This window comes from Herpailurus yagouaroundi, unplaced genomic scaffold (genome assembly GCF_014898765.1).
Source record: "Herpailurus yagouaroundi ecotype Mexico unplaced genomic scaffold, PumYag 141, whole genome shotgun sequence".
NCBI classification, from domain to species: Eukaryota; Metazoa; Chordata; class Mammalia; order Carnivora; family Felidae; genus Herpailurus; species Herpailurus yagouaroundi.
The window spans coordinates 75,592,557-75,620,360 of record NW_024412396.1 but is presented as its reverse complement, the minus strand read 5'-3'; the positions used below and the strand labels follow the sequence as shown (position 1 = coordinate 75,620,360).

Sequence of the window (27,804 nt, the reverse complement as noted above, 5' to 3'; positions counted from 1 at the left end):
GAAGTCTCAAGAGCGCGCCATGTGCAGCGTAGCAGTCACAGAAGGCCACGTATTGGGATTCCGTTCATACGAATGGTCCACGGAAAGCAAATCCACGAGACAGAAGGCAGATTTGGGGGCTGGGGGAGGGGGGATGCGGAGTGAGCGCTAAGGGGGCTGGGGGATGGTGGAATATTCTAGAATAGGATCTTGGTGCTTGAACGTCTCGTGCATCTGCTGAAAAGTCACCGAATTACACACCCACAGCGGGTGAGCCGTATGTACACTGCCCCCAAGAGCCCTGCTCGCCTCACCCGCCCTCGGGGGTGTCACCCGCCCTCGGGGGTGTCTACCGTCTGCTCAGGCCACTCTGGGTGCCCTGTGGGCTCCGGCCCGCTCGCCCCCCCCCTCCCCCCAGCGCATCACAGCTGCTGGAGGGCAGACCCCTCCGGGCACCGTCCAGCCCCTGCACGTTCGCCCACAGCTTCTTGAAACCACGTGGCCCTCGCTGGGCTGGCTCTGCTCTTTATTGTTTATTGGTCTGAGGCTCTCCAGATGCTAGCCTGGGTGGCAGGGCACACCTGGGGCGGGCGTGGGGGCGCGGGCAGGCTGGCCCTCCCGGGGTGGGCCCTGGGTCTCCTCTCGGCCTGGCGGGGGGGGGGGGGGGCGCGCCCGACCCCGCCGGAGGCAGCGGCGGCTGCAGGCTGGGTCACTCTGTCGAAAGGGTGGCGAGGGCCTGGCGGAGGCAGTGAGAACAGATGCCCTCCTGCCCCCAGGGCTGGGCGTGCCCAGTGTGGATCCTGTCTGCTGAGTAGGGGGACCGTGGCGTATCTGTGGCAATGCTGGCCAGCCTGCCCCTACCCAAGGCCCCAGGGTCCTCCCACCCACCTGTACCCAACTCTGCTACCGCAGGACAGCAGGAATCAACGAACAACCCTATTTCGGTGAAAACCCACTCTCTGCTCCGGCCTGGCGAAGCAGGTTGGGGGGCAGAGCGGGGAGCGGGGGACTGAGGCTCGGTAAGGAGGCAGCGGGCGGGGGCGGGGGCTCCCACGGCTCTGCAGGGAGAGGTCCTCGAGGGCCTGTCTCCAGAAGCATCTGGGCACCAGGTGGCCGGAGGGCAGGGTGCCAGCTTCAAGGTGCCCTGGGGACACGGCCACTGCCCCTCACCCCTGCGGGCAGGGGCTGGGGAGCATGCAGGCGCCGGCGTGGGCATCGGCATTCGGCAAGCGGACCACGAGGGGGCTGGGGCGTGCGGGGGGCTGGGCTCTGGTGCCTGCTGGGGTCTCGGCCAGAACACCCCAGGAAGCTCCGGGAGGCCCACGGCCCCGGAGGGTAAGGCACAGAGTTTTGGTTTCCCAGGGGCCCAGTCCCAGCCTGGCCCCGGAGGAGCCCCGCTCAGCCACACGTCTGGCGGCCCACGGCTGTGTGGAGGCCGGCAGCGGGCACGCTCACTTGGCTTTGGGCTTACGGCCGAGGCCTGTGGGGGGCGAGAGGAAAGCATCATTAGGAGCAGACCTGCCGGGGACAGCGCCGAGGCACCTGCGTCGGGGTCCCCAGGCTCCTGCTGTCCCATCACCACTGCCCGGTGGGCCTACCGTCTCTGGGTCCGCTCTGACCCTGGGCTCTCGCTCCTGCACGGCAGGACTCTTCCGGGTGCAAGATGCTGGGATGCCCCCCCAGCCAGCTGGCTCCTGCCCACCCATCCAGGCCGGATCTGGCCCTTAGCACACGGTCTGCCCTCACCGATCCCCGGCACCGCTGTCTCTCCCGGCGCTTCCCCAGCGGTGTCCCTCCTGCTCCCTTACGCTGTCCCCACCTGGACAGTTCCTGCCACCTGCATGCCCCCTCAACTGGCCCTGCAAGGTCCCCTGCCCACTAAAGCCCTCTGGTCCCGGGGCCCTCTCTTGGCACCCCGCCCGACGCCCCTCCCCCCACCCCGGCCACACCAGAGCCAGGCCCGTCCCAGGCCCCCCGAGCGTCTGCAGCAGACTTGGGTTTGGGGAGCATGCTTGAGAAAGATGGGGGCAGAAAGGTCGGAAGTCATTCAAAGTGGAGCGCCTGGGCGGCTCAGGAGTCCGACTGTTGATATGGGCTCAGGTCATGGTCTGTTATGACAGCTCAGAGCCTGCTTGGGGTCCTCTCTCCCTCTCTCCCTCTGCCCCTCTCCCATGCACGCACTCGAGCGCTTTCTCTCTCTCTGGCTCAACAATAAACATTGAAAAAATAATCTCAAGAAAGGGGCGCCTGGGCGGCTCAGCCGGTTAAGGGCCCGACTTCAGCTCAGGTCGCGCTCTGACAGCTCGTGGGTTCGAGCCCCGTGCCCGGCTCTGTGCCGACAGCTCGGAGCCTGGCGCCTGCTTCGGATTCTGGGTCTCCCTCTCTCTCTGCCCCTCCCCCAGTCGCTCACGCTCTCTCTCTCTCTCTCTCAAAAATAAACATTAAAAAGTTAAAAAAAATAATCTCAAGAAAAAAGTCATTCAGAGCATGGTTTCTACCCCAGCCCCACTGCGGGGTGCCAGGACACAGCGCCAGGGGCGGGGGGCGCCCAGGGCACCGCACAGCAGGGGTCTCTCAAAATCACCACCTTAACCAGCTAATTGATGTGAAGGTCACTGCCCACAGGGCAAATGGCCCCGAGCTCTCCTGGGGTGCTGGGGTCGGCGGGGGGACCCACGTCCCGTGTGCAGAATTCCTGCCCAAACACCATAGGGAACCAGGTGGGCCGGGGGCAAGGGGAAACACCTGGAGTGAAGGTGTCTTCCACAACCACAATCCCAGAGCCACACAAGACAGACCGAGGCTGGATGCCTGGTCCTGGGTAGGACCTCATTTCCAAAAAAGTCCAAACAACTGTGAACAGTATGACAGGCCTGCCTGGGGACACCTGCCTGGGGCTGCACATGACAGACCCTGACTCGTCCTGGGAGACGGGGGTGAGGGGGGGGGGGAAGAGCCTTGCTCTCAGGAGACCCCTGAAGTCAGGTTCAGGGGCCAAGCGTTATGATGTCTAGAACTTTCAAATTGTTTCATAAAGTTGAGAGCAATGCTCAAAGTTGGCAGCAAATGCTGATAACTGCTATTTTTTGCAAGATTTTGCCATTTCGGGGTGAAGGGTGGGCGGTGTTCATTATGATCTTGCAAACTTCCTGTCGGGTTGACGTTTTTGCAAATAAAATCTCGAGGAGATGAGGAGGCTGGGACTCCTGCCTCCTGTCCCCGCCCCGCCCCCCCGGGGACGGGGGGGGGGGGGACCTGGGGAGGGCTGTGTGGCAGCAGAGGGAGCACCCCGGCCTTTCACTGGGCAGTGGGCACATGTAGCCGCAGGCCAACCCACGGACCACACAGCCCACTTGTCCCCTACACCTGGGGCCGGCAGTGGGGGCGGACCCGGCTCGTAAAGGACACGCCAGCCCAGCTCAGAAAGTAACCCTGGGAGCAGACAGGCGGAAGGCTGTCCCCGACAGTGAGGATAAACTGTAAAGACGGGGGCCCCTGACTTCCTCTGGGCACCAGCTGAGGCCTAAGCCCCGGAGCCGGGAGCCGAGCCGGCCCCAGCAAGGCTGCAGGTGTGGGGAGAACCAGACGCCGCCTCCCCCCCCCCATCGTGACACACCAGATCGGCACCCACTGACACAGTCCAGAGCGCAGCAGGGACCCCAGGCCTGTCCGTCTGCGTCTGTGAGCCTGCTGGGCACATCAGAGACACGGACGGTCCTGCCCGTACTCGGGGGTCCTGGTGCTATCGACCCAGGAGGTGCCTATCGACCCATTCATGGCCTCCAGGACCTGGCCAGGGAGGGGAGGCCCGCCCGCTCCCTGGAGAGGGCCTGTCACTCACTGCCCCCCAGGAGGACGTGTGGCCAGACCAGGGCCGGAGGAGGGCTGGGGTGTGCCCTGTGGAGGGTCTCACCCGGAGGCTGGGAGTCAGTAAACCCCACGGTCAGCTAGGCTGGTCGGGACACTACCCGGAGGGCACCTGACTTGGTCTTGTCCACCCCGCCCTCTTGAGGCCCCTCTGCTGGGCACACAGCTCTGAGGTCGCACCCGGCCGCAGCGGGGACACCAGCTAAGCGAGGCATGGCTCCCGCCCTTCCCGAGAGGGGGGGCGAGGCGGAGGGCTGGCAGGTCCCACCACCAGCGGCAGAGGAGGCAGGGGGGCTTGCTGTCAGGCCCGGGGGGGGGGGGGGGGTGCTGCAGGGAGCGGGTTAGCGTCCAGGAGCGGCCAGGCCCAGGCCCCGCCTCTGCTCACCGTTAGTGCAGGCGCCAGGCGGGGTACGTACCTCACTGAATCACACAGAGTCTTTTTGTTTTATTATCGTCAGAGTCAGGGGCAACCTCTGCTTCCAAATAAGAGAAACGCACTCAACGGCTTATTCCTGACCCACCCTGAGCTGGGAGCTGGACGCCGAGCCAAACACGGCCGGGCCTCAGGTGGCCCCTGGCTGACGGCCCCACCTGCCACTCCCTGCCTGATGTCGCGCAAAGCGGTTGCCAGTGGGCCAGGGGCACGGCCACTCGGCAGCGGCCCCACAGTCGCCCTTCCCGCCCGCGGAAGGTGGGGCCGTGGCCTCCTTCCCCCAGGCCGTGGGGACGCTCTCGGGGGGCGGGGGATGAGGGCCACTCGCCCGCTGCAGAGAGAGACTCAGGGCTCTGGCGTGGGACGGACGAGCTCTGACCCCATGCCAGTGCCCCCAGGCCCTGTGTGACCTGCCCGCCCAGGTGCCCTGCTTCCGGGGCACAAAGGATGATGGGAGGGGAGCCCCAAGTTACCTTCCTGGTTCCTTGAGGGGCGCTTCTTCCTTCGCTTGCCCGTCCCCTTCGAGGCTCGCTCCCGGGTCCTGGGGAGGGTGCCGGACCCTGAGGAATCCATCGCTGCGTCCTCCGAGAAGGACCTGTCCAAGGACGTGTCCAGTGCAGAATCCGGGGCTGTGTCCTCCTGGTCCCCGTCCCCAGCCACGCCGGGGCCTGTGGCACCGTGGCCACGCGGGCCTGTAGCCTCCGGCCTGTGGACGGTGCTGTCGGCCTCGGCCAGGCAGGCGTCCCGAGGGCCTGCGGGGTCTTCAGCATCTTGGCTCGACCCCGTGGCCCCAGGGGGCTTGTCACCAGAGACCCTGAGAGGCTTTAGGGCCTGAGCCCCTCCCAGCACCACCGGCCAGGCCCCCGCAGAGGGCTGGGGGGCCTGGGGGTCCTCTGCGGCCAGGAAATCGCTGGCGTCGGTGTACCAGGAAGAACGCCTCCCCAGGGGCCCGGGCCCCTCCTCCTCCGATGGGTCAGCAGTGGGCTGCGGGCCGGGGGCCGTGGCATCCACGCGGTCCCTGCCGTGGGGCTCAGAGGCAGGGTGGCTGGTGTCTCCTGCAGGGTCTCTGGTGGCCACTGTGGACACGGGACACGGCCGCTGAGGGTGGGGCCCAACTCCCAGGCCAGCCCGACGGCGCCCCCACTTAGGGTGTGCTGGAGCGGGGGGCCTCCCTCCGTATCTGCTTCTACCGGAACGTCCCCGTTCCGCAGCACCCGCTGCCCCAGAGGCGTCCCCGGCGGCCTCCAGGTGGGGGTTCCCGGAGAACAGCCCTCGGCATCCACTGTCCGCCCCGGGGTGTGGGCCTACTTCACCCCTGTCCCTCAGCCCCCGTGGCAGCCATGCAGAATGGAGTGCAGCGCCCCGCCCTGCCCCCCTCAGCACCCCTGAGCCCCAGGGACGGATGTCAAAGGCCCGCTGGCCCATCTCTGGCCAAAGGCCCGCCTGGGGGCTGTCACACCCGCGGGGAACCCTCTGTCGTGGCAGAGACACCCCAGCACGAGAAGGGTGAGCCGCTCCTCTGGCCCCACCTCCCACGGCAGGGGGGATGAGGGCTCCCTGGAGGAGGGGAGGCTCCGGGCAGCGAGGAGGGCGGGAAATGGCGATGAGGAGGTGGGAGAGGGTCTCACCAGGCACCTTGTCCCTCAGGGGGTCTCCGGCAGCCGCCTTGCTGCCCCCCTCCGCGTCCCCTCGGCCACGGGCCGTCTTGCGCAGCTGGAAACCCTTCCTGATGTCGGCCAGCAGGGCATCGATGACACACACGTCCTCTTGCTTCCCGACTCCCCTCCTGACTGAGAAGCCCCAGGGACCCTCAGAGACGCGGCTCGTGGGGCCCCCCGAGCCCGCCCAGGGGACCTGGAGCCTGGAGGCGTGCGAGGTGCCGCCGGGTCTCCAGGGCAGGGAGGAGCGTGGGCCAGATGCAGGCGCAGCCCCGTGGGGGCTCCCGGGCCCCTGGCCGGTGCCTGGCCTCACCGGGCTTCCCATCCTCGCCCCGCGGCCTGCACGCTTCCTCCTCGGCCAGCTGCTGCTTCCTCCTCTCCGCCTTCGCCGCCTGCTCCTTCCGGTCCTTGTTGTCCTGCGCGGGACCAACACGGAGCCCGTGACCCCAGCCCTCGGCGGCCGTCCCGCCTGAGGTCCACAAGGGGCTGCGGGCCCACCTTCAGGGCGCGGAGGAAGAGGTTCCGGAAGGTCTTCATGGTGCTGAACGTGTCTTCCAGGGAGAGCTGCTGAGCGTCCTCACACAGGTAGCTGGCCAGCTGCAACTTCTTCTGCTCGATGGCCTGGAACACCTCGTCCAGCGCCCGGGAGGCCTCGATGCTGGCCTGGGGGCGTGGGCACACGGTCACGGCCCTGGGAGGGCCCCTTGCGGGGGGGTCCACCTGCCGTCACAGGGACACAGCCGGGGAGGGTGATGGCCGCCAGCACGGGCCCCCACAGGCGGTGGTTTCTCAGTGGGACCAGACAACTGGGTACCGCGGCCCCCGGGGAAAGGAGCTGCCTCCGGACCAGGGACAGCAGCGCCGCCCTGCCGCGGGGCCCGTCGCCCTGGCCCCGTCCTCCCCCACACTCACCCGGCCCTGCCCGCTCCACCCTCCCGGACTGGCCCGCTGGCTGGAGGGGCCCGCCCCTGGACACCACCGGGCCATTGCTCCCCGAGCCCAGCCCCGCTCGCCTGGAGGCGCTGGGCGTACTGCTCCTGCACCTCAGGGATGCAGGAGGACACCTTCCTCTCCATTTCCAGAAGCTTCTTCAGGTTGGTGCTGGACTCCGAGCGGATGAGCTCAAGGTTGATCCTGAAAAGTGCCCGAGAGTGCGCTGGGGTCAGGTGACAGCCGAGGTCCAGTCTTGTGGAGTCGGTGGGGGCCTCACCCTGCACGCCCGTGGGGTCACTGGGGGCCCTCACCGCGTACACCCACAGGCTTCTGGAAGCACATCAGGGCTCTGGGAAGGGCCAAGCGGTGCTGGGGGGATGTGTCAGGACAGCGACCCCCAAAGCCTCGGCCCATCCTCCTAGTCTGACCCTCCGAGAAAGGTTCTGCAGCTCTGAGACCCGAGGACCTCCCATAGCAGCGTGTGCCTGGTGTTGGAAGGCCCGGGCCACCCTCCCCAGGGCTGCCCCTCTGGGCCGAGTGACCCAGGTGGATGCAGCCCCACTTCCCCGGGCCTCGGTTTTGCCATCTGTGCAATGGGCCTTGCTCACGGGCTGCCGTGAGGGTCAACCTTATGAAGGGTGGTGTCGCACTAGCCCCTGGTGTGGCCACGACCAGGTCACTCCCTCCCTTTCGTGGCCTCCGTTTCCTCCCCTAAATCATCTAGGGACAGGCCATCAGGCCATGATGGACCCGAGGTCCTATCCCAGGCCGAAAGCGAGGGTCCCACGGGCATCTGGGGGCCCGGCCTGGTCCGGCTGCCTTACTGGTCAGGACCAGGGGTGGGGGTCCCGGCGTGGGCGAGGCGGGTGGGGGGCACATACCCCGCTGCCTGGGAGGGCTGCTCCAGGTCCCTCGGAAGCTGCAGGAGGTCCGGGTGGTTTTTCTCCACCTCCTGCAACAGAACGCGTCCGGTGAGCGCCACCATGGCCCCGCCCAGGCCCCAGGGATGCCCGGGCCCCCGGGGCCGCCCTACGGGCGCACCTCCAGCACGTGGTGCAGCAGCGTCACGCGGCTCTGCTGGGACTTGGTCTCCGTGAGCTTCAGCAGCGTGCTGATCTTGAAGCCGTCGGCGTCCCCCGTGTGGCTGCCCTACGGGGGTGGGGAGTGAGCGTCCTGCCTCCTGGGGCTGGGGGTGCGGCCGGGGGCGCAGCGCACTTACGTAGTTGAGGAAGTTTCCTATCTTCAGGATCAGCTGGCAGAAGACAGGCAGCTGGTGGCTGGTGAGCAGGCCTGCGGGAGGGCGCCAGGGCAGAGGGAGGGGCGGGTGTCGGGAGGCGTCTGAGGCTGCGGCGTGGGGGCAGCACCCCTCGGTCCCCTCCCCCACGCTCCCTCCCGGGCTCGGCTGCAATCCCAGCGCGGACAGCCTCCGGGGCTCGGGGAGCAGGTCCGCCAGCGTTCTCACTGAACCCTCACGACCCTGGGGCAGATGACCCCCGCCCCCTTCTGTGGATGAGGGTGCTGGGAGGAACCTTCTAGAAGGTTGTAGCTGTGACCTCCCTGGTTCTCGGCTAACTGTCCCTTGGGGCGTCGGGGAGGGTGGCCCTCCTGGCCCCGTGGCCAAGAAGGGAGTGGGGGGCCACCGCGCGTGTCTCTGCCCTGTGGCTGTGGTGTATTCCTGCTGATCCCTCATCTGGAGAACGCGGTGAGTCTGTGCACACGTGTGTGCCTCTGCACGTGTGCGTGCGTGTACACGTGCACACGTACGTGTGTACCCGCAAAGGCACGCGTGCCTGTTTCTGTGTGCGCACGACTGCGTGCGTCTCTGGCGGGCGACCGCTCCCTCTCCTGGTGCCGAGCGCCCCGCCCCCACTCACTGTCGCAGGCGGCCAGCACCAGCTGGGCCTTGGGCTGCACCACGTCCAGCACGACGGCCGTGCCCTCACACAGCAACATGCACTCCACCCGCAGCTGGTAGCTGGGGACAGAGCGGGAGATCAGGGACGGGGCCCCCCACCTGCGGGTGGGCAGCGGCCGGGGGCTGAGACACAGAGCTCGGGGAGGGGTCCCACGGCCTGGCGCTCCAACACGCGCTCCTGGGCCTCAGCAGGACCGGGGCAGGGCCCAGAGATGGCGCTTCGGACCAGCTCTGCTGCACCGGAGGGCGGCCGCCTCCCTGCGGGGCACCCCTGGCTCTCAGAGCGGGCGGCTGCACGAGTGACCCGTGTGACGCTCCTCACGGAGTCCTGAGGGAACGGCCTGCACAGCCCCTCTCCCCTCCCCTCTACCCCTCCCCCACTCGCTCACCAGGGAATGCCCAGCAGGAGGAGGTAGAACTGGTCGGCGTTGGCCAGCTTGGTCCGATCCTCCGAGAATGCGCGCAGGTTTTCAACCTGCAGACAGGAGACCACTCCTGGGGTTCCGGATCCCGTCCCTCCCAGGAAGCTCCCTGCCCTGCCTGCACCTGTGTGGACCGGCTTACCGGGGCCGCTCACGCCGGCTCTCCTCCCATCCGGCACACTCCGCGAGCCGGGAGCCCTCCCCCCGCCCCCCGGCCCCCCGGTGGGGCCCCCCCCCCCCCGCCCCCGGCAGGACTAGCAAGTCTCTTTCCCTGACTCACCTCGTGCTTCTCAGGGAGGAGCTTGAGGAGTTGCTTGAGGACCTCCACGTCAAATTTCGTGGTGTCCCCAGCCCGGATCATCGCAGTGACGTCCTCGTTGGAGCTGCAGGTGACAGGGGGTGGTTGGGATGGGAGGAGAGGGGCCTCATGTGGGCTCCCGGGGACCCTGCTAGTCGGGGACTGCCCTCGGCCTGTGACATCTCCGCTGGTCACACCCCGGGCACAGAGAAGGCAAACCACCTGCCTCGGCTGCACAGTAAGGAGGCCGGGGGCCGACTACCACACTCCCTCTCTGCCAGAGCACCCTCCGCCTCCCCCTTCCGGGGGGCTGCTCACGACACGGGCCGTCTGGTTCAGGCACCCCAGGGAGCTCCCCAGCCGGAGCCACCAGAGGGGTTCCCCGCGGATGTCTGGGTCTCAGGGACGGAACGTGCAGTTCCCAGAGCGGCCTGCAGAGGGCGCCGCAGAGCCCAGCGGGAGGTGCGGGCGAGGGGGCGGGGCGGGGGCGAGGCTGTGACGCCTGTGCCGCTCACCATCGAAACTGCTTCAGGAAGATGTTGAGGTTCAGGCTCTTCTTGGAGTCCAGGAAAGTGATCTGGAAAACACCCCCGCCCTGGTGTTGGTGCCCGGGGAGCAGCAGAGGCCCCTGGCTGAGCCCCGGCCCGGCCCCACCTCCTTGGGCTCCTTCCTGGCCGGGGCTGCCACTTGCTCCTTGGGCTTGGCCTCGGGGAAGCAGAAGAGCCGCTCGATGCTGGAGAAGTCCGGCTCCACGACCTCGGCCCCCAGGCTGCTCAGCGAGGCCCACATGGAACTGTGCTCTGTGGACGAGGGGCCCCCGGTCGGGTTCGCGCCCACCCACCCAGCGGCTTGACAGACGGAGGGGGAGGGGAGGGGAGGGGAGGGGAGGGGAGGGGGAGGGGAGGGGGAGGGGGAGGCCCCCCCCGGGGGGGGGGGGCCCCCCCACCCCCCCCACCCCCGCCACCCCGTTGCTGTCACACCGTATGCATGTGGACGCATACGTGCCCGTGACCCGGCTGGCAGGAGGCCCCGGCCTTGACCTTCTCTGGGCATTGGCACCCAGGGGCCTGGGCGCTGTGGGGCTGTGGCATCGGAGCCACCCATCGGCTTGCAAAGGTGCACGTGGGAAGAGAGGCCCTTCACAGGTGACCTGTGACCCGTTCCCGCCCCGCCCTGCCCAGACCTCCCAGGAGCTGAGTCCAGAGCAGAGATCAAATGGCCCTGGCCCACACTTGGGGGGGGGGCGGGGGAGACACGGGGGCCCAGGTGTGAGCACACATACTACCAGTCGGTATCGCAGGCCACCGGGGCCGGCACCCCCACTCGGGCAGGAAGCCACTCACGGAGCCTGGGGGGCCCTCACCTCACGCCACGTCAGAGCCGGGCGGGGGCTCACCTTGCGCCACATTGGACGGCAGCTTCTGCCAGTTGAGTTTCTTCATGCGCACAGTGGGAGCGTGCACGCACCGGTGGCTTGGGACCCAGGCGGAGGAGCCCAGGCTGGGGCCCACGTGGGCCACGATGACCTCCTCCACGCCACCCGCCGCAGAGGGGCCGGAGGTACCCGGCAGGGGTGGGGGTGGAGGGGGGCCCCCGTCTAGGCCAGGCGGCGGGGGTGGGGGCGGGCACCCCGTGCCAGGGAGCGGTGGAGGTGGAGGAGGTAAGGCCCCGCCAGAGACAGGCAGGGGGAGTGGGGGTGCAGGTGGGGGCGCTGGGGCCCCCAGGCCTGGCAGTGGGGGAGGGGGGGGAGGAGGAGGTGGGGGGGGTGGGGGAGGGGGCCCCGTGGTGGGACCAGGGAGTGGAGGTGCAGGTGGGGGGGCTGGGGCCTTCAGCTGTGGAGCAACCAGGTCCTCGACGGCGTGCAGGCTGCTGAGGTCCGCCTCGGGCCTCTGGCCCCCCACCCCCGCCTTGGGGGCGCCGCTGTTTTGGGGCACGCTGCCCCTCCGACCCTGGCCTAGGTCAGCCTGGACACTCTTGTGGGCCTTGGTCAGGGTGCTGGGGCGTGGCCGCCCCTTGACGGACAGAAGCCGCTCCATCATCTCCTCCAGGGTGCATTCCTGGACTGGGGAGGGGGTGCCGGGGTCAGGGCCGAGGGCCGGAGGAGGTGGGGAGGGGGAGGTGGGACAGGCGTGGCCACTGCCCTCAGGCAGGGGGCGGCTACTCTCCCGCAGTGGTCTGAGACCCTGCTGGCCATGCATGGGGGGGGGGGGGGTCAGGGCGGGAGGTGGGTGAGGGCTGTGGGCACCGTGCCCGCTGGGCCCCACCTGCTCACCGTCACTGGCCAGGAGCACGGCCCGGTTCACCAGGTTCTCCAGAGCCTCCCAGAGCAGCTGGCTGGAGGGCAGGGTGGGCTCCAGGTACAGCAGGCCCTGCAGCACGGACAGCAGCTGGGCGGACGCCGGGGAGCAGCTCACCTGGGGGGCAGAGGCTGGGTGAGCGGGAGCACCTCAGCTTTCCGGGAACGTCCACCCCATCAGCACTCTATGGCTTGCAGGGCCCCGGTGATGAGCTGGGGTCACGGTTCCCTGACCGTCGCACCGGTGACATTTGGGGTGGGGCTGCTCTCCGTGCGGGGGCTTCCTTGTGCATTGTGGGATGCTGGTCCGGCCCCCGTGAAGCCAATAGTGCCCTCTGCCCCACTGTGGCAACCCTCATGTCTCTGGATGTTTCTGGATGCCCCCTGGGGATGCTCGCGCCTGGATGAGAGCCACGGTTTCTTTGAAGGACAGAAGGTCCCAGCCAGGGAGGGCCTGAGCTGGACCAGAGATCAGCCTCCTGGCCTCTTGCTGGTCCTGGGGCCCCTCAGGCCATTTGGCGGTAGCCAGCGACAGTCCTGGGGCCCAGGACAGTCCAGCTCCCTCTGGGCAGCCCAGGCCTTTGCGATACTGTCCTCCTGGGTCCTGGGGCCCTGGCTCTGTGCCTGTGACAGCCCGGACCTACCGCCAGGCGCCAGGCTCTCCCCTCTCCAGCCCCCTGACCCCTCACTGCTCCCTCGCGTCTCCACATCTGGGGGTGGGGCCTACAAGGGTCGGGAAGGCAGCTGTGTCCGAGCCCCGGCGCCCAGGCCACAGTCCCGGGGGTCGTCACCTTGTGGAACACAGAAGTGAAGACTTCCTGGTGGTTGTTCATGTCGACGCCGCCGCAGATGCGCAGAAGCTCCTCCGCATCCTCCGCCTTGGCCTCCTCGAAGGCCTCCAACTGGATCAGCAGGTCGGCGTCCTCCAGATCCCTGGGGCGAGGGGGCCGGATTGGCTGAGGCCGCTGCCCCCCACCCCCCAGCCTCCCCCGGCCCTGGACAGACGCACGGACGACCCTCAGCGTGGCCCACGCTTCGCATGTGGCCACACCTCAGCCCGAGGCCAGCTCAGCAGCAGAGCCACAGGCCCAGGCTCCTCCCCCTGGCTCCCCACTCCCCAGCTGGCATCCCCGGGGCTGGGGTCCCACCCAGGAGAGTGGTCTTGAGAAGGCCCAGGATGGGGGTTCTCTGCTACGTGGATTCCCCAAATAAGTTTGAATTTCAGATAAACGACCAGTGACCTTTGGCATATGTATATCCCATACGACATCTGGGATATACTTACACGGAAGGAGCCCTCTTATTCAGCTAGGGGTCCTGCACTGCATGAGGCAACCCTAGCCTCCAGGGGCAGCTCCAAGGCCCCAGGCAGGGAGACCCCGCAGAGTGGCCCGTCTGGCACACTGGGTTGTCACCCGGCCTGGGTCCAGCGGCAGAAGCCCTCTCCTGCCCCTCTGGAGGTGCTGTGTGGGGCCCAGGGGAAGGCGAGCCTGGCTTTGGGGGACGGTGCAGGGGACTCACCGCAGACGTGTCAGAACGTCCAGCAGCTGCAGCCCTGGGAAGGGACAGGAGGAGTCAGCAGGCCTCAGAGGCTGCTGCCACCAGCCCCCCCCACCCGACCCCGGTCGCTTGCACCTCTGATGCCTCTCCTCTGGTCTCCCCGTGGGCTTATTCCCACCCCCCTGAAGGTGGTGCCATTCCTAAGGGCCCAGGAACACTCTGGAGGGACACGTGGTTGCACCCACTAAGGGGTCATCCCACAGCTGGTAGGACCGGAGCTGGGGATGGGCGTCAACACCGAGAGGCCCCGAGTCCCCCGATGGGGGGAGGTGGGGGCCGGCTTCCCAGAGCCTTCCTCTGGGGTCCTGGGGCGGGCTGCGGGCGGTTACCGGTGAACTCCCCGCGCAGCTGGGTGCGGGTGCGGAGGTCCTCGGGGCCCAGGATGATGGCATTGATCACACTGAGCAGGGTGACGACATAGGGCACGTTGTCGCTGTCCGAGAGCTCATTCATGATGACGCTGAAGCGGTACTGCTGGCTGCACACGGTCTGCAGGGCGGGCAGGGGTCAGCACGTGCCCCGGGCCCACCGAGGCCCCAGGGTCCCCCGAGGCTCACCTTGTAGTGGTCCAGGGCATCCAGGGTCAGCATGTGGCCTTCGGGCGAGTAGATGCACAAGGCAGCCAGCAGCTCAAACACCTGCTTCTTGACCATCACGTTGGACGTGTCCAGAGCTGCCGAGGGGCGGGGGATTGTGGGGGAGTGTCAGCGGGGGCCCAGGCCCCCAGGCCCGGCTCCCCCCTCTCCCCTCCTGGGCTGGTCCCCCCACCCCCGGGCCTGTCTGAGCTGAACTCACACTTCCGCAGGTGGACACCAGAGGGCGCCCTGCACCGGCACACCGGCCACCTCCCAGGCTGGCCTCCCCAGGTGCCCAGACCCGCCTCCAGGACCAGAGAGGCAGACCCCGCAGGCACGGGCTCGCAGGCGGGGGTCCACTTGGACTGGGCCTCAGTTCTGAGAGGGGTCCCTGTTGGATCTGCCGAGGGCCACGCTAGCACACGGCCCTGGGCCGAACCCATGCTTCCATCAAACTCAGTACCGACTGTGCTTGACAGCCTGGGATGCCCCGTCGTCCTCATGGCCCCCTGCCTCCCACCTTATCCCCCGAGCTGGCACAGGGGGCACAGCCAAGCCCAGGCTGGGTAGGGCAGGAACGAGGTGGCCTGTGGCTTGCTCACCCACACGGGCACTCGCCCACCCCACGGGCCGACTCACCCGTCACTGGCCCCTCCTGGAGCCCCAAGCATCGTGGGGCCCGGGTGCTGCCATGGAGCAGCACAGCCTGGCAGGCAAGGGACACACAGTGATCCCTGCTCACTAAGGGCCACCTGAGGTTGCTCTCAAGGGTGGAAGACCAACCCTGGGCGCAGCCTTGGGAGACTTCCTGGAGGAGGGGAGCGGGAGTCAGAACTTAAGGAGTCAGGGGCGCCTGGGTGGCTCAGTCGGTGAAGCGTCCGACTTCAGCTCGGGTCATGATCTCGCGGTTCGTGGGTTCGAGCCCCGCGTCCAGCTCTGTGCTGACAGCTCAGAGCCCGGAGCCTGCTTCAGATTCTGTGTCTCCCTCTGTCTCTGCCCCTCCCCCACCCATGCTCTGTCTCTCTCTTTCTCTCTCTCTCTCTCTCTGTCTCCCCGTCAAAAATAAATAAACATTAAAAAAAATAAAAAAAGAACTTAAGGAATCAGCAGGCACACGAAGGCAGAGAGCAGCCTGAGCTGGAGGTGAAGCCCCAGGTGGTTGGAGAGGGCACAGAATGGGCAGGGGCAGGGGTGTGGGGGAAGGGGGAGGAAGAGGCCATCGGCAAGGGCTGGGGTTCCGGCGAGGCTCAAAGGGCTCGGAGCCAGGTGGAAGGCAAGCGGGACTCCAGCCGCCAGGGCCCGGACCTGGGTGGCAGGTGGTGGGAGTGGTGTAGGCAGAGCCGGGGGGAAGAGGGTGGGGCCCCAACAAGCGCAGGGCTGGGCGGAAAGGCCGGGCAGGGTCACAGAACAGACCGGGCAACCAGGTGCGGCCGGTGGAGGACCAGGGCTCCAAGGTCACCTGGACGTCCCGGACCTGGGGCCGATGCGAACCCGGTTCCTCCTCTGGGAAGCCCTCCCTGCCTGCCCAGCTGAGTTCTCTCCTGTGACCCCAGCCCTCCCGCTGCCCTCCGGGGCCTGGAGCCTCCCCCAGAGTTACTAAGGGGCTGTCTGTGCCGGCCTGGCCTCCCGGCAGCCTGCGGCTCACCCAGGGAGAGCTGGCGCACGTAGGCCTGGTTGCTGAGGATGTACTCGATGCCCCGCTGCGAGTTCAGGACGGCGCGCACGCAGCTGATGCAGGTGAGCTGCAGGAGGGCATCGGCGATGCGGGCCACCCCGCGGCCGGACAGGCGCGCCAGGGCCTCGAGCAGCAGGTCCAGGCCGCTCTGCTCCAGGAACTGCACCATCCAGCCGCCGTCGCTGCTCTCCAGACGCTTGCGCAGCCCCGAGTAGTTGACCACGGACGGCATCTGCAGCAGCCGGATGCACAGCTCGGGGTCGGCGCTCTCCAGGTTGGCCTCCGTGGGGTCCGAGTCCTGGGCCCCCAGCTTCTCTTTCAGCGCCGCCCACTTGCGCTGCGCGCCCTCCTTCACCGACATCTTGCCGAACTGCAGGGCCGGAGGGAGGGGAGCGTCAGTCCCGAGCCCAACTCCGCGCCCCGGGTGCCCCACTGATGGAGAGGCTGGGGCCGGTGCGGGCGGGGTCCCCTGCCTCAGTATCCCTGCCGGCCCGCTGGGTTTGCCCTGCGGGGGGGGGGGGGAGGGCTGCGGGCAGACCCTCGCCCCGTCTGGGCTGCCACCGCCCCCGGGCTTCCTCCGTGCCAGGCGCTCCTGGCCACAGCGGCTGGGCTGACAGCAGCGTCCCCCGCCCACCCGAGGGCCTCGAGGCGGCTACACCGGCAGGAATACCACTGACCCAGCGGTGATGATGGAACAAAAGTGGCGTCTCCGGGGCTCCCTTATCTTGTCCCGGGGCACTTCCCCTGCCCAGTGGACAGGGTCAGATAGGCACAGCGGGGCAATTCCAGGCCTCAGGCGTGTGCCGGGGAAGGGGCTGACTTGAGGGTCATGCCCGGTGCCCACCCAATCGCAGGCCCTCCCTGCGGAGAAACAGCCTGCCAGGCCCTAGCTTCCGCGGCCCTGCGTTTGCCAACCAACGTGGACGGAGCACCGGATGTCCCCTCACACACACCTTTCCCCTAAAGAGGCCGGGCTGTGCCTCCGCCCTCGCCACCCCCGGCAAGCCCCCCTCCTCCGGCCCCTCGGTGATGACGCCGTCCCGGACCGCGGCCTCTGGGGACCGGCCTCAAAAGTCAGGGGCAGCCCAGGCTCTCCGCGACCATGTATGGCTCAGGTTTTATATTTAGAGCCTGAGAAGGACAGCACGGGGCTGCCGAGAGGGAGCCCGAAGACCAGAGCGCGGCGGTACTGTCACGCCTCGCGCCTGGGGACGCGACAGCCCCCCAGCCCCCCACCGCGCCCACCTGACAGGACAGGAACGGGGGAGGCACCCAGAGAAGCGCGGTCACATGCCCACCGCCCCCCTGTTGTAAAGGGCAGGGCTGAGTGAGACTGCACTCCAGTCCGAGGGGGGCTGGGAGAGGCTGGCCGTCCAACCTGGCCTCGATCTCAGGGCTGCGGGACCTGGTAAGTCGGGGGGAGACCCCACGGACCATCTGAGGTCATATGTAGGAGATGCAGGCCGAGCGGGGTCGAGAGCCCAGGGGCCTGTCCCAGGCCTGGATCTGGGCCCTCTGTGCTCACTGTGGTGCAGCTGGAGGCCTCCCGCCCCCTCTGCCTTGGTGACTCTTGGGTATTGTCCCTTGTGCTTCCCGGGCGCCCCCCCTCCCCCCACTGGCGTGGCTGGCCTGGCCTTTCAGCAGCCCCTCCTGCTTGCAGTGGGCCCAGACCCCCACCGAGGCCCTCATCCTCCTGCCTGGCTGACTGCCCGACAGGCCCCTGGGGTCCCCCAGTGGGGCGGCCGGGGGGGGGTGAGGAACGGCTCTGGGCCCACCGGCCACTCGAGCCGTCTGAGCCTCCTTTCCTCGCCTGAATTTCTGCATCAGCCTACTGGGGGCATCCTGAGAGGGAGTGGGTGCGGTGTCCTTGCAGGGGGGTGGCCGGGTGGCGGTCACCGTCCCCCAGGAGCCCTTATAGCCCTCCCTGTGACCGCACAGCCCACCTGCTCCCTCAAGCCCGGCCCTCTTACCCCCTCCCTCACCGTCCACTCACCCAGATGCGCAAGACCTTCCGGCTGCCTCTGCCCACCCATTCCAGGCCCTGCCGCGGGCCGCCCCTCACACGCTCCTGGCTTCTCATCCCTGCTGACCGCTGCCGGCTGTGGCTCTGGTCCCTCCTGGGCGGCCTCCTGGTGGCAGGGGAGGGGGCCGCTCCCACCACCACGAAGAGCACAGCAGAGGGGCCTTCGCACACGCTGCCACGCACCTCGGGTGCTGCTGCCTAAAGACGCAGTCGGGACTGACCCTGCCTTCCCCGCCCCCACCCCCGCCCCACTGGCCCAAGTCCCTGTTTCCCTGGCACAGGCTGAGTGGCTGGAACATGACCTCTCCCAGGCCAGGCCTCCAGCATCCTAAGTACCTTCCCCGGCCAAGAGCCCCAGGGGTCCCTAGATGCAGAAAACAACCTCTCAGAGCCAGCCTGCGTGGCCCAGAGCGCCCCACCGGGCTCCTGGCGGCCACGGGCTCTCCACCCCAAGGGACCCCACCTGGGGGGGCTCCCTTGGCCCGTGGGGGTGGGGTGGGTGGGACCACAGCAGCAGGCGACCGGCCCATCCACCGGCCTGTCCACGAAGGATCCTAAGCTGTGTGCCCCGGAGCTGAGTTTCACAAGCTGGCCATGCCCCACGAGGCACCGGGCTGTGGCCCAGTATGGAGAGGGCGTCCAACTAGGAGAGTGAGCTCAGCTGTGGGTAGGGATGACTTTTCTCCCTCTGTGATGCCACCAGGCTGCCTGGCCTCATCCAGGGCCCACCTGCTTAGGTCCTGGGTGGAGGATGACTCCCTAGAAATGTTCCAACTGCCCTTCAGGACGAGCTCCTGAATACACGGATGGACGGCGGCCAGACACCAGGACAGAACCCGACCCACAAACTGCAGCCACAGCCCAGGAGGAAGCCCGCTGTCTCCACGGCAGACCTGCGGGAAGTCGGACCTCGCTCTCTGATGCACAACCACCCTGGGACAGTGTCCCACATGGCCGGGGCTGGATGACGGCTTCCACGGTTGCTGTTGCCACGTCCACCTGAGGACCAACCAGAAAGCCGAGCGCACTCCCCAAGCGATCACGCGGGCTGTCCCACTTCCCCAGGCCCCCAGCCCCTCCCCGGGGGGCCCCTGAGCCCCCCTTTTTCCTACAACGAAGCTTTCTATACATAGAAAATACTTTCACATATTAACATATACATGCTACAGAACCCATGTACTACACGTATACATCGTATACACATAGATATTATATGTACTACATAGTGATAATTAACGCATGTATTCTATACTACGTACATAGGCTGCACATGTACGTTAATGTGCATAATATGACACATGCCCAGCAAGCACATATCGTGTAACGTGTACGTACTACGTGAATACCTCATACGTGTGCACATGATATTACACATACATGGCAACAATTATATATAAGAAGTACAGATGTGGGGCGCCTGGCTGGCTCAGTCAGAGGAGCCTCTGGCTCTTGATTTCAGTTAAGGTGGTGAGTTCGAGCTCCACATTGTGTGTAGAAATTACTTACATAAATAATTTTAATAATAATAAATAATTATACAATAAAAATTTTAAATACAGTAATTTTTAAAAACGAATGCTTAAAAAATATGCACCGCACGCATACATTGTACACGCACGTCCACACTAACAGCGAACATATATACATGGAACTAAAATACGAAGTGCTCCCACCCTCCGGCCTGCCTCGAGTCTGACAAACGCCAGTGGTGACCGACTCTTTGCCTGAAGCGGCTCAGAATAAACAGCTCGTTCCCATCCGGGTGGCGGTTGAGCATTTCCGCCCCGAGCCCCAGAGGGATTCGGGAGGACAGCGAGGGGACCTGCGTGGGAGGCAGCATGCTGGGAGCCAGAAGCCAGGCTCCTGGGCTCGCTCGCTGGCTGTGTGCCGCGGGGAAGTCCCTCTGCCCCTCTGTTCTCCATCTGTACAGTGACGCTTGCTGCGGGGCTGCCAGGGGAGAAGCTGGACCTGGTGGGGAGGGCGAGCGCCCGGGAGCGCTGCGGCTGTCGTAACGCCGTCCCCGGGCGTCCGGCCCTGCCCGACTCGTGGGCTGAGTGGCGGGCCCCCAGCCAGGCCCGGCGCCGAGACAGGGCGGGGTCGCAGGGACCTTCCCAGACTCAGGCCCGCCGGGCGGGGCGTGGCCAGCCTGCCGGGGGCGGGGCCACACGCTCAGGAATGCGCTCTCGGGGCCCCCATCCGCGCGGGGGCGGGGCCAGCGCAGGAATTTGCATTCGCAGAATTTTTGCAGCCAGCACCGCCCGCCGTAGAGCACGAGGGTCTCCAGGGCCCGAGCCCCCGGAGGCGGCTGAGGCCTTACCCTGGACCTAGGGCAGCTGGGAGGTGCCCCCTCCCCAGGCAGTCCGCCCCCCCACCCCCAGCCCTGCACCAGAGGGACTCCGCAGAGGAAGGCGCTGGGGCTCCCGCAGGAGTGTGATGTCGCCCGAGATTCTCCAGCGTTCGAGTTTTTCTACCAATAACGTGGGGTTCCCACTGGGGCGGGGCCACGCCTCCCCCTGCAGACTGTGACCCCCGAAGGCAAGGTCTCCCTCCGAGCTCTCCTGGGTGAGCCCACGGCTCACGCGCGTTCACGGCCCGCGCTGCTGACTCGAGGACCTGGAGGAGACTGGACGCCGGTCCTCCTGGCCCCTCCTCGCGCACCCATCTGCCTTTCTGCCCGCACCTACATCCCGGCGCCCACAGGCCCGGGCAGCTGTGCTGACTCACGGCAAGCCACCGCCCCTGCCTGTCTGTCAAGCTGTGTGCGTGGGGGCGGGGGCAGGGTCAGAGCTGCCCCCCCCCCCCACCTCAGAGACCAGCCCCTGCTACGCAAATAGGGAAACCGAGCCTGAGCAGGAGAGCCTCCTGAGGCGGGCACCGGGCACCAAGCCATGTCCTGGGCACGGCTGCCGGGAGGCCCCTGCATGGGCCCAGGGGCGGGAGGGGGCTTCCAGCAGCGTGTGGCGGCGGGGAAGCCCGCACTAAGTGCCGGAGTTCGGCGCCCTGGAGGAGGGGGTTTGGCCTTCTGCTCCTAGATCCCTGCGAGGGCTGGAGGAGGGGCTGGGGGCCCTGGGCGGGCCGTGAGGGCCTGGGAAGGCACAGGCTGGGGACTTGGGCACCTGTGAGAGGGGCGGCCCTGCCAACATCCCCACTAGGGCTGGGGTGCTTCTGGGCCCAGAGCCAGTGAGGGCGGGGGCGGGGTGCAAACAGCGAGCTTGTCTTCCTTGGGGAGGGCGGGTAAAATGGTAGGAGCGGGGTTCCGGAACTGGAGGCAGGGGCTGCCACGCTGTATTTTTAGCTCCGAATTTTTCCACTGCCTGGTAACCCTTGGATTGTGTTTCCAGCGGCAATTCCCCCGGAGCCCAGGGGCAGCCGGGGCCCGGCAGGGTTGGGGAAGCCCCTGAGGTTGATCTCATTCTCTTCCCTCCAAGACCTTGGTTCCTTCTGAGCCTCGGGCGCATACCGCCTTACCCACCAGGCTGCAAGCCCCCAAGGGGCTTGGGTGGGTCACCCGCCCTCGGGCTCATCCCCGGTGGGGGTCCAGTGCACGGTGGGCCTTGGAGAAGGAGGAACACCAGAGTGCCAGCCCATCACCTGCCCACCCGCAGGCACAGAGTGCGGAGGACCTGGGCCAAGGGGCAGAGTCCTCCCGCCGCCCGCGCCCCCCCCCCCTCCGTCGCCGCCCCTCTGTCTCAAGCTCCAACCCCCTGCTGCCTGCAGTCCCAGCACGGGGTGCAAGATCCATGCCTCCCAAGCCCTCACCTTGAATGCCCCGCTGTGTGTGAGGAGGCCGGCCCGGCCGCCGGAGCATCCGGCAATAAGACAGAAGGGGCGGCTTGCAGGCGGGTGGGCGCCAAGACCTTCACAGCAGTGTTGAATTAAAAACAGAGACAGGAAGTAGGACACCAAGCCGTACTGTGTAGGATTTCAACCATAAAACATATCACACAAGACACACGCCTGAATGCTAACAGAAGTTGCATCTGGGGTGAATGTGGTCTTTGTCATAATTAGAAAGACAGAAAAGGCCCCAAATCTCAGAGGGAACAGGGCTCAGCTCAGGTCACCAGGGAGGCCAGGCACTATGCCACCAGGATCTGGGGGCAGGTGGGAGTGAGGTCAGACACAGAGCCCAGGCCGGGCCTGTCTGCATCCTCCGTGGGTCCCACCCTCCTGGGTTAGGAAAGAAGCCACAGAAAGGGCTGCCCTGGTGTGGGGGATGGACTTGGCAAACAGGAAACGCCTGTGCGGGGGCGGGGGGGGGGGGGGGTACTGCTGATGCCGCCCCTGCCCCACCCCTGCCCCTCCCCTATCCCTCCCCTGCCCCTGTTCCCTGGGAGGAGGTTCTGGGACCGGGCTGGGGTGGTCTGGGTGTCCCCCTGACCCCAGCGGATGGCTTGCTGGGTGGGGAAGAACAGGAAGGGGTGGAGGCACCCACGCCAGGAAGCCGAGCTTTCGCTTCCACCTGCGCTGGGAGCTGGCAGGGACTGGGTCTGCCCTCACCTCCTGCTGTCACCAGGCCTCCACTCCCCCAGCTGCTTGAAGGGCAGGCCCAGTGGGAGTCCCTGGAGGGGGCTGGTCCCCTCTGACACTCCCAGGGGTCTGGTCCAGCGCCTGGTGGCCGGAGGCGTGAGGGGCGGGTGCCGCCCGCCTACCTCAGCACAGGAGGGTGGCATGGGGTGGCTGAGGAGGTGAGCGGCGGCCACCGCTGCCTTCCGTGGCTGAGCCAGTTCCAACAGTGATCGCTGGAGGACAGTGACAAGTACAGACCTGTGTTGCCTGTGAGGAACCGGAGGCCCCCAGGTGGCAGGGTGGCCTTTGACTCTGGGGCTGCTGGACCGCCCGCAGGCCCCGCGCCAGGCCACAGCCTCCGCCCACAGGGGCTCTGCTGGGCCACAGGAAGACCTCAGGCCACCAGAATCCCTCCTCCCTGGGTTCTGTCCCTCAAGACCAGATGCAGCTCAGAGATGCCTCCTTCGGGAGGCCCCATGTCCCTCCTCTGTCTCCCTGCCGTCCTCAGGAAAGGCCTCTCCCAGGCTGGGAGGACACTCGGTGCCCAGGGAGAAGGGCTGGCCAGAGACTTCAGGCTTCGGGCCCGGCAGTGTGTGCTTGCCGAGGCCTCGGGGTGTTGGGGTAGGGCTCAAGACTGCCCACTGCCCGCCCTGGCAGTCCCTGCCCCTGGCCGGTCCCCGGTCCCAGCTGGAGGCTTCCTGCCCAGGAGCAGGGAGGACAAAGCAGCGGGTTGAGGCGGGGGGAGGGGCCGCCCGGCACTACCAGGGCCCCGAGGGCAGAGGACGGCTCAGGCTCTGGCTGGGATCAGGCTCCGCCGCTGGCTGGCTGCGTCCCTTGGACCAGCCACAGGACCTCCCAGAGCTCTGGCCGCAGTCCTCGAATGGGGATGCGCGGGTCAGTGCCAACCCCTGGGCCTGCTGACAGAGCAACAGACACCATCCGCAAGCCCCGGAATGCGCCGGAAAGCGCCATGCCCAGCTGCCCACCCATCCACTGCGCCCCCCGCCTGCTCCTCCTCAGCCAGGCCACCAGCGGCCGACATGAGCTGAGATGCAGCCCCCCACCGGGCAGCCCCCCACTCGGCAGCCCCGGGCCGCCTGGCTCGGGCAGCCAGTGCCAGCAGCCTGGCCCACGCCGGTGAGGGAGACCCAGTGTCCAGCACAAGACCCCCCCCCCCCCCCCCAGGTATTTCTTGCCAGTTGCGCAGGGCCAGGCCCATCGTGGGCTTGGTTTCCTCATCTGTAAAAGGGCCGGGATTTTCTCTGGGGACGCTGGTTTGGCTGAGCCAGCACTGCCTGCCTGGCCTGCGAGGCCCCTCCTGGGCGGGACCCCCCACCTCCTCTTACAGGTGATCTCCCGGGTCCCACCTCTGGGCGTCCCTCCCATCACTCTGCCACCTCCGGGGGGCGGCCCCCCACTCCCCCCCCCCCCCACCTCCACGGCAGGGGGCTGGCACCAGGCAGGGGCAGTGGGGGCCTCCAGCAGGGCGGGGTCCCGCCCCGGCACTCCACTCAGTGCGGGTGGGAGGGGGGACAGGCCGCGCCCCCTCCCCGCCGCCGGCCGGGCCAAGAGCGGACAGTTGACCTCCCTGCGGCTGTTCGAGGACGGCGGTGCCAGGCTGTACTTGGAGCAGAACCGGGCACCCGGGCACGGGGACCCGGATGGCGGCGGAAGCAGGCCGCACACTGAGGTCACACCCAGGGCCAGGCACAGTGGAGAGACTGATGCCCTCTGACACAGCTGGCCAGGGCCCCTGCTGGTGTCCACACCCACGTCCACCAGCACTCCGCAAGGCCAAGATCGAGCTCAGAGACAGAAAGCCCTGCCCCACGGGCTGCGTGTGTGCACGTAGGGGTGGGCACTGGCTGGCCCGGTCATGGTGGGGACGGGGGCAGTGCAGGGAAGCCACCACCTCGCGCTGCGTGTGTGTCTGGAACTGGCCTCCTCCTCCCTGACCCAGCATGCCCCGGGCTAGCCACAAGGCTAGGCTTGGAGGTTTGGCCTCAGTGGCACCATCTGCTAAATGGGAGGCATGGCCTGCCTCCACCTCCCCAAGTGTATCTCCTGGCTGGTCTCTCACCCACGGAGGGCCCCACATGATGGCCCTCGGCAGCACTGCACACGACTCCTTGCTCACGTCGGCCCCTGCCTTCCCTGTGGGGTCGGCCCAGGCCAGCCTCATGCGAGCAGGTGGCCCTGGGTCCACCTTCCCACCTTCCAGCCTCTCCTTGCCCACGTGGGCCCAGCTCACAGGCAGGGGCGTGGTGGAGGGTGCCCCAGCAGCACACGGCGGGGAGGGTGGCCTGGCCGGGCAGAGAGCGCACGCTGTCCTCAGGTAGCTCGGTGGCCCAGTCCTCCCAGTGCTGTCACCACCCCCCTCCTGCCCCACAGCAGCTGCCTGCCCACGTGCACTGCTAGGGAGTCACCCAGGTGGGTGCCCCGGGGCCTGCCCCCTCCCTTGCTGGGAGGCCAGAGGGTGCTGCTGGGCCAGGACGAGGCTCTCCTATTCCCAGAGTGGTGGTGACGCGGGACGGGGGATAGCCTTGGCCTCCAGGTGCTCGCCGGGGCCAGCCAGTCCTCACCCTGACCCCAGGAAAGCACTTTCCGTACACCTGCTCTGGCCCACTGGAGCAGTGAGGTGAGCCCAGAAGCCCGGGGCACACAGTAGGGGCTTTATAAACGCATCTTGCCAGAGTGACACCACAGATTCTACAAGCCAACAACCCCGTGCCTCAGTTTCCTCTTCCGTGAAACAGATGATAATCACAGTACCCGGGCCTCACTGGTTAGGCGTGGGACTTGGAGGCCGCGGGGTGGGTCCATTCACTCCTTCGTGCATTCACCCGTTCTGCACACAGACTCCACTCAGGACCCTGGGACTAGTGCACAGGCCAGGCTCGGGGCTCGCTCTCAGGAGGTTCTGGTAGTGCGCCCGGCAGAGGGGAGGCCCCGAGCAGCCGCACAGCTTCCTCAGTCACACCTGGGGAAGGTGCTGTCCAGCGGACAAGCAGCGGTGGCCCCTGCTGGGGGGACGGGCCCACCCTGACCCCTGTCTTGCTGCCTGGCCCAGGAGGAGGAGGAGGAGGCTGGCGGTCCCGGAGTGAGAGCTTCCCTCGGTCTGGAGCTTTCTCTGCGCACTGGGTGGGTGGGCAGCTGGTGAAGAGACCCCACGCCAGCTCAGGACTCAGGCCGTCCGTCCGGTGCTGAGAGGTGGGCCCGGCAAGACCCTCCTTGCTAGGGGTGAGGCTGCTGGGGGTGGGGCCTCATGGTCAGATCCTCTCTCACACGTCCAGGGACCAGGCGCTTGGCCCAGCACAGGCACTCCTTCCTTTATAATGGGTTGAAACCACTTTCTCATCTTGGACACACAGGGTCCCCCAGGCCTGGCTCCTGCCTGGCCTCAACCTTCCGTGCCGGGCCCAGGTCCCCTGGACCCACTTCCGTCCACTGCCTTTCCCAACCCACTGTGTCCTCTGGGCCTTGAGCCAAGCAACTGCTAGACCCCTGCTGGGGTGCAGGGGGGAGGGGGCCAGGCAGCTGAGTCAGGCCTCACCCCTCCAACTGTGGGGGCACTCTGCCTCCTGGTTCCTCCTCTGGGTGCCTCGGGGAGTGCCCACACCCCAGGCCGGAGCCAGGCCGGCGGCGGCGGGCCCTGCACCCGCAGGCAGCGCCCGCCCGAGGTTATCCAGCTACCATCCACCCCTCCCCCGCCCTTCCGAACCTGCTAACTTTTCCAACCTGGAATCAACTGCGCTTTGAGGAAAGGCGAACGGAGTCTATTTAAGGTGAGGAGCTCGCGGTCCCGGAAGGTGAGGTGTTCGCAATTAGCTCCGACAGCCGTCAGCACCTCCACAAAGTGGGGGGCCCTCACCTGACGGTTAACTCTTTGCTGTAAATGGCTGGGTCCCGGGAGGGCAGCCCCACCTGATCACTCGATCCTCTGGGTCCTCTGCTCGGCAGGGCCCCTCTGCCTGTCTGCTGGCCCCGATGACCTGTCCATCGTCCCTGAGCCACTGCGTGGGGCCGGGACGGGGGACAGGGGACAGCTGGGGGCTGCTACTCCAACTTGGCTTTTTAAATTGAGAGTCGATGCTCTCCTCGTGAGGGATGGGGACAGTGTGAGGCCCCAGAGCCGGAACCAAGAGCCGATACTGGACATGCTGGGACGGCGGCACCCTCTCCCCCAGCGCTCCCTGCCCTGGACAGCACGGTGAAGGGGGTTAGGGCATTTGCTCTGGGTCCAGGGAAGAGGTCCACACCTGAGCCACTGTCCCCACCGTCAGGGTACAGATGGAGAAACTGAGGCCCAGAGAAGGCAAGCGTCCCGCCCAGGTCCCACTGCCAGGTCCCACTGCCAGAGGGAGCAGGCTGGTGGGAAAGGAGGTTCCCCAGTACAGCTCCCCTGTGGGTGTGCCTGACCCCGGGCAGGTTAGTGCCATCTTCGCCAGTCGGGGTCTCCGTGTGTCACAGTGGGACACTAACGCTGCGGTCACAGCTCCGGCCCCCATGCAGCCTGGGGCCCTGGGTTACAGAACCTCAGGAGGCTAGGCAGTCAGACCCCAGCCTGAACGCCACAGGAGCGGCTGCAGGCCGATGGCGCCTCAGGTCCCTCCCCAGGAAGGGGGGCCAGGGACGGGACTGGAGGAACAGTGGGGGAACACAGAACGGGCCTCCCACCGGGAGGAACCCAGCGCAATGATGGGGGCTCTCGCTCCCTCAAGGCCTGCCTGCGGGGTGCCAAGTCCCCGGGTGCGCCCAGCTGCTCCCCTGCAGCTACAGACACAGCAGCACTCGCGGGACCCCCGGCCCGTGCGCACCTCGTGGGGCCACCGGACTGCCGACCCGAAGTTGAAGTTTATTTTCCCAACTGTGGCTGATTCATGGTCAGGATGTGGCAGCCGCGCGAAGGGGAAATTCTGCTGGCACCGGGCGGGGCGCTGGCCCGGCTGACCACCGGCCACCACCGCGGCCAGTGCGTTCCAGCTGCGTCTCCGCGCGGGGGTCGGCAGTCAGGGGTGGGATGAGCCCCGGGGTCAGCGCGGGGGGGGTGGGGAGGGGGACTCCTGGGGCCCCGCCCGGGGGCAGGGAGCCGGGAGCCCGCCGCCTTGTGCCGCCACCCGGGGCGCACGCCGCGCTGCCCCAGCCCCCCTCCCCAACCCCAAGAGCCCCCTCGCTCGGACTCAGTTTCCCTGCGGCTCCTGGGGCGGGGGGCCCAGAGGCGCGGACTTACCGGGCTGGGGAGCAGCGGCGCTCACTCGGGTCGGGCCAGGGGCCGCGCCAGGCCGCCCACCGCAGGCTCCGCACGGCTCGCGCCGGGCCGGGCTGGGCTCGGGCTCCCGCTCCGCGGGGCGCGCGGAAGAGGAGGTGCCGCCCCGCCCCGCAGGCATGCGGCCACGTGGGGACCGGGCGCGCCCGGGGGCGGAGTCGGGGAGGGGTCGCCGGGAGGCCCCGCCCACCCCGCCCGCGGCCCGCGCGCTTTCTGGGGATCTCCTCGCGCCTGGAAATTCCCCGAAGTCGCCCCTTCCCCGCCCTGCCGGCCTCGCTCCTGGCGGCCGGGGGTGGCGGTGGGTGCGGAACACGAGGAGCGGGGCGAGGGGGGGGGGGGCCTGGGAAACGTCTGGAAGCCATTCCCCCCTGCCTCAGACCTCGCTGCGGGGCGGG

At 67.5% G+C, this 27,804-nt stretch overlaps 1 protein-coding gene and 1 long non-coding RNA gene across 8 annotated transcripts; one reads left to right on the top strand and one right to left on the bottom strand.

The window, feature by feature from the left end:
• Positions 1-478: 478 nt before the first annotated feature.
• INF2 (inverted formin 2) lies at positions 479-27,506 on the bottom strand. Of its 7 annotated transcripts, none has more exons than XM_040478390.1 (23): positions 27,374-27,484; positions 15,582-15,981; positions 13,919-14,034; positions 13,691-13,850; positions 13,323-13,356; positions 12,593-12,734; positions 11,770-11,919; positions 10,902-11,562; positions 10,160-10,305; positions 10,021-10,082; positions 9,488-9,590; positions 9,175-9,260; positions 8,745-8,845; positions 8,090-8,160; positions 7,912-8,019; positions 7,752-7,822; positions 6,951-7,071; positions 6,436-6,600; positions 6,251-6,353; positions 5,908-6,069; positions 4,753-5,355; positions 4,263-4,319; positions 479-1,459 (listed from the first exon to the last, which is right to left on the bottom strand). In XM_040478390.1, the coding sequence occupies exons 2-22, from the start codon at positions 15,970-15,972 to the stop codon at positions 4,264-4,266; spliced, it is 3,612 nt and encodes a 1,203-aa protein (XP_040334324.1). In that variant the 5' UTR covers positions 15,973-15,981; positions 27,374-27,484; the 3' UTR covers positions 479-1,459; position 4,263. The 7 variants fall into 7 exon arrangements, with proteins under 7 accessions (XP_040334324.1, XP_040334325.1, XP_040334320.1 ...); XM_040478391.1 differs by lacking the exon at positions 27,374-27,484 and adding an exon at positions 21,985-21,990; XM_040478386.1 differs by lacking the exon at positions 27,374-27,484 and adding an exon at positions 21,394-21,491.
• LOC121032362 (uncharacterized) lies at positions 16,919-19,391 on the top strand. The gene is made up of 2 exons (XR_005791256.1): positions 16,919-17,019; positions 18,338-19,391. It is a non-coding gene; the product is annotated as an uncharacterized LOC121032362 (long non-coding RNA).
• Positions 27,507-27,804: the final 298 nt, after the last annotated feature.

Bases quoted from the DNA above. Each gene is read 5' to 3' on its own strand.
- INF2 (XM_040478389.1), bottom strand. From the start codon at position 17,691: ATGAGAAGCCAGGAGCGTGTGAGGGGCGGCCCGCGGCAGGGCCTGGAA. The intron at 14,035-15,581 runs GTGAGCCGCAGG...GCCCCTCGGCAG, and splicing joins CGTGCGCCAGCTCTCCCTGG to CTCTGGACACGTCCAACGTG. The intron at 5,356-5,907 runs GTGAGACCCTCT...CCGTGTCCACAG, and splicing joins CCTGAGGGACAAGGTGCCTG to TGGCCACCAGAGACCCTGCA.